This window comes from Octopus bimaculoides, chromosome 2 (genome assembly GCF_001194135.2).
Source record: "Octopus bimaculoides isolate UCB-OBI-ISO-001 chromosome 2, ASM119413v2, whole genome shotgun sequence".
In the NCBI taxonomy this organism is placed as follows: domain Eukaryota; kingdom Metazoa; phylum Mollusca; class Cephalopoda; order Octopoda; family Octopodidae; genus Octopus; species Octopus bimaculoides.
Window position 1 is genome coordinate 44,312,924 of NC_068982.1, and position 3,795 is coordinate 44,316,718.

A 3,795-nucleotide genomic window follows, 5' to 3' on the forward strand; every position below is an offset into this window, starting at 1 on the left:
TATATATATATATATATATATGTATATATATATGTATTTTAGGTGGCAAGTTGACCGAGTCATTATTGCTTAGTATAGAGTGTTTTGCAGTATTCGTTTTCGCTCTCTATTCTCTCAGTTCAATTATCACTGAGGTCCACTTTACTTTTTATCCTTTCGGATTCAGTAATTAAAGTATGACCCATGTACAAGGTCGGTCTTTCTTTCTTTCTCCGTACTTGGCTCTCTTTCATAAAGAAATCGGCTGAAGTCAGGCCTGCATTTGTGGAGGGAGGGAATCTGCTTGGTCCAAAATGACCCAATATCTGCCATATGTCTCAATGGCCTTTAAGAATCCATCAGGGGTTGGTCATCCAAAGTCAAAGCCATATATATATATATGTGTGTGTGTATGTGTGTGTGTGTGTTATTTGCATGTATGTATATATATATGGGTATATATATATGCGTCTGTGTGTTTGCGTGTGTGCGTGTGAGCGTTTATATACGTATGTATATACGTACGTGTGTATGTATGTATGTTTGTACATCACGTCTTTCTGTCTCCCAAATTCCATTCACAAGGCATTAGTCAACCTCGAAGCTATGGTAAAAGAAGCTTCCGCAATAGAACTGCACTCAAAATTACGTGGTTAAAAAGTGACCTTTTGAATCCCATCAGCGATGTCCCTGCCCTTACTTTACTTTGTGTTGGACATGATATAAATGTACTGCAGAACTAATATTCCAGCTTAGCTGATAGCTATGTAACTATAAAATAGAGTTAATTACTAGCTGAACTTAATGCACGCTCTCAACCAATCAATATTATTTAACTACCTTTCATTTAAGCCGTTACTGTCTAATTGGTGCATATCTTTTCAAAGTAGTCATTATTTGTAAAACACATAATAAATAAGTATCTCATCAAATAAACGAAATAATTTACGATACGTACCATCCATTTGCTTTTCCGGTCCTGTCGACAAGTCCACGCAATCAACAAAATAAACATACACGTTATAGAAACAACCACAGCGAAAACGATACCATTGTTTGCAAGATCAAATTTCTGGAAAACTGTTGAGAAATCAATGGTGTTTGGTGGGACAAAGAAACTGTTGGCCACAGTTACTTCTCCTCTACTTTGACATCGACATTTTATAGACGATCCCCACTCCATCTAGTTGAATATAAATAATAAGAAACAATCAAATATTTAGAAGCAAAAGTAACCAAAAATAAATCAACATTTTCTATAAAAACGAAATTATATATTATATGAATTCATTATTAATAGCAGCATTAAGGCGGCGAGCTGGCAGAAACGTTAGCACGCCGGGCGAAATGTCTAGCGGTATTTCGTCTGCTGTTACGTTCTGAGTTCAAATTCCGCCGAGGTCGACTTTGCCTTTCATCCTTTCGGGGAATTTGAATACAGAACCTAAAGACAGACGAACTGTTGCTAAGCATTTTGCCCAGCGTGCTAACGATTCTTCTATCTCACCGTCTAAAATAACAATAAAACAACACAACAATAACAACGACAATAATAATAATAAAAGTTGTCGTTGTTGTTGCAAATTTTGGGGAGGGATCTAGTCGATTATTTCGAACTAAAACTCACCTGGTACTTTATTTCATCGACCCAGAGAAGATGAAATATAGCGCTTGATAATAATACTAACGTTTCTAATATAGTAACTTTTGATTATATTGTCACGTACCAACAAATGACCGAATTGGTTGGAATACGTACAAAATGCCTCCGTATTTTACCACAAGACCCTGAGTTCTAAGTTTGAATGTCGCAAAAGGCGGTTTTTGCTTTTCATCCTTCCAACGCCAATAAAATAAATAGCAGACAAGAAACCGTCTGTCTTATCCCAGTAAAATGATGGCATTCTGCCAATGCCAGAAATCTATTATATAATATAATCGATACAGATTTGAGAGCTCTATCAATATTTCACTTTTATTATATCACACGAATGCGGCATCTCTTTAGATGTGAGAATTAATACGAAAGGAAGTTAAGGTAAAATTTCTTGAATGCGCTTAGAAAATATTATCTATGACAATTACGGATATTAATATTGCTATTTGAAGGAACTGACCTATACTTGGAGACTTCTAAACAGAATGAGACATGTCTGAATATGTCTTATACTAATCATTTGATTTTGCTTTCACTCTTTAATTTTCTGAATATTAAATATGCCTTCACTTAACTATTCTTTATTACTTTTACATTAATTCCCTAACCAGTCTGTGCCAACAAATATATTTGTGTGCGTGTTTACTAAGTGATTCGTTCGTTATTAGTTTGACAAGTAACGGTATGTTTGCCTTTCGTTGAAGAGTTTCAAACAGAGCAAAACATGTCAACTTGTGCAGAGTTATCACGGTCCATGTTTCAGTACCATGTAGTATGGACTGTTCATAGAGAAACAGTGCACACTTCAACTTTCACTATAATGAAGAGACTCTTTGTTATTAGCAGGTACATTAACTCCCTGAACTCCATCCCATTCTTGTCCTAGCAACTATACTTTCAGAACATCCTCATCCACTGCAAGTCATTAACAGATAATATTTTTATTATGCCTCGTATTTCAGCTTAGTTTGCTTGTTTAATGTTCCAAATATTAAATATGCATTCAGCTTCTTATATTTACTGGCAATTTGTCAATATCATTTCAGACATGACTGCTTTTCATTCTAATTGTACCATTTGCTAATGAAATTACGTTTATGACGATCGTATAGCTGAATCAATGTTAACCTCTAAGATATCTTGTGTAAAAAATACAAGCTTCGTTATTAAGTTAGCTATTAAATTCACTATTCATTTTCATTTTTTTTAATATCATAAAACATGTCACATTTATTTTATTAAATCTGATAAGGTCTCGGTGCTCATAACTCTCTTAAAATTGCTCCGACGGGTGAGGCTGATGCATATTATGCTCATGTGAAATTTTCATGATTGATTTTGGTAGAGAAAATTGAAGCAGGACAGTTGTCCCAGAAGATATCAGTTTGAATCATTGGACAAATAAAGTATTGAGCAGTCAGATGAGTGAGGAGAATAACACATAATAGGCATAACGAGAGGAAGAGGAGTGGTTGCATTGGATGGGTTTCGACAGGTTTGATATACAGCTCGGCGAGTTCAGCAGAGTAGAAACTGATGCAATAGTGCTAGAAGAGGTTGGAGACGGACACACAATAGCTGTGCGCTAGTTGTTATTGTGTGTTTCTGCATAAAATTTGTCTATCAGTTTGATAGTTTCTTATATGGGAGACAGTTGGGTAATGTATGTGCTTGAATAACATGCATGATTTTCGCTATGATTTTCGCTATCTTTTGCACCACAGAACTTCGGTGAGAGCAGTTGTACCATCGTTAGTTGTCGCGGAGGTAATGATGGTGATAATGATGTTAGTGGTGTCGGAGGTGGTGATGTTGATGGTGATGGTGATGGTGATGCTAGTTATGATGCTGGTGATGGAGATAAATCATAGTGGATTAATGATGATGGTGGTGGTGGTGGTGGTGGAGGTGTTGGTGTAGTGGTTGTTGTTGTTGTTGTGGTGGTGGTGGTAGTGGTGGTGGTGATGTTGGTGGTAGTGGTTGCTGCTGTTGTTGTGGTGGTGGTGGTAATGGTGGTGATGGTGGTGATGGTGGTAATGGTGGTGGTGGTGGTGGTGTGGTGATGGTGGTGGTGGTGGTGATGGTAGTGGTGATGGTGATGGTGATGGTGGTGGTGGTGGTGTGGTGATGGTGGTGGTAGTGGTTGCTGCTGTTGTTGT

At 37.0% G+C, this 3,795-nt stretch overlaps 1 protein-coding gene across 1 annotated transcript in view; it reads right to left on the reverse strand.

Annotated features, from left to right (window-relative positions):
* Positions 1 to 3,795, reverse strand: part of LOC106869732 (polycystic kidney disease protein 1-like 2) — a 55,068-nt gene that overhangs the window by 43,205 nt on the left and 8,068 nt on the right. The window contains exon 4 of the mRNA XM_052976866.1: positions 938 to 1,162. Coding sequence (XP_052832826.1) covers positions 938 to 1,162 — 225 coding nt within the window. The remainder of the gene's footprint in view (positions 1 to 937; positions 1,163 to 3,795) is intronic.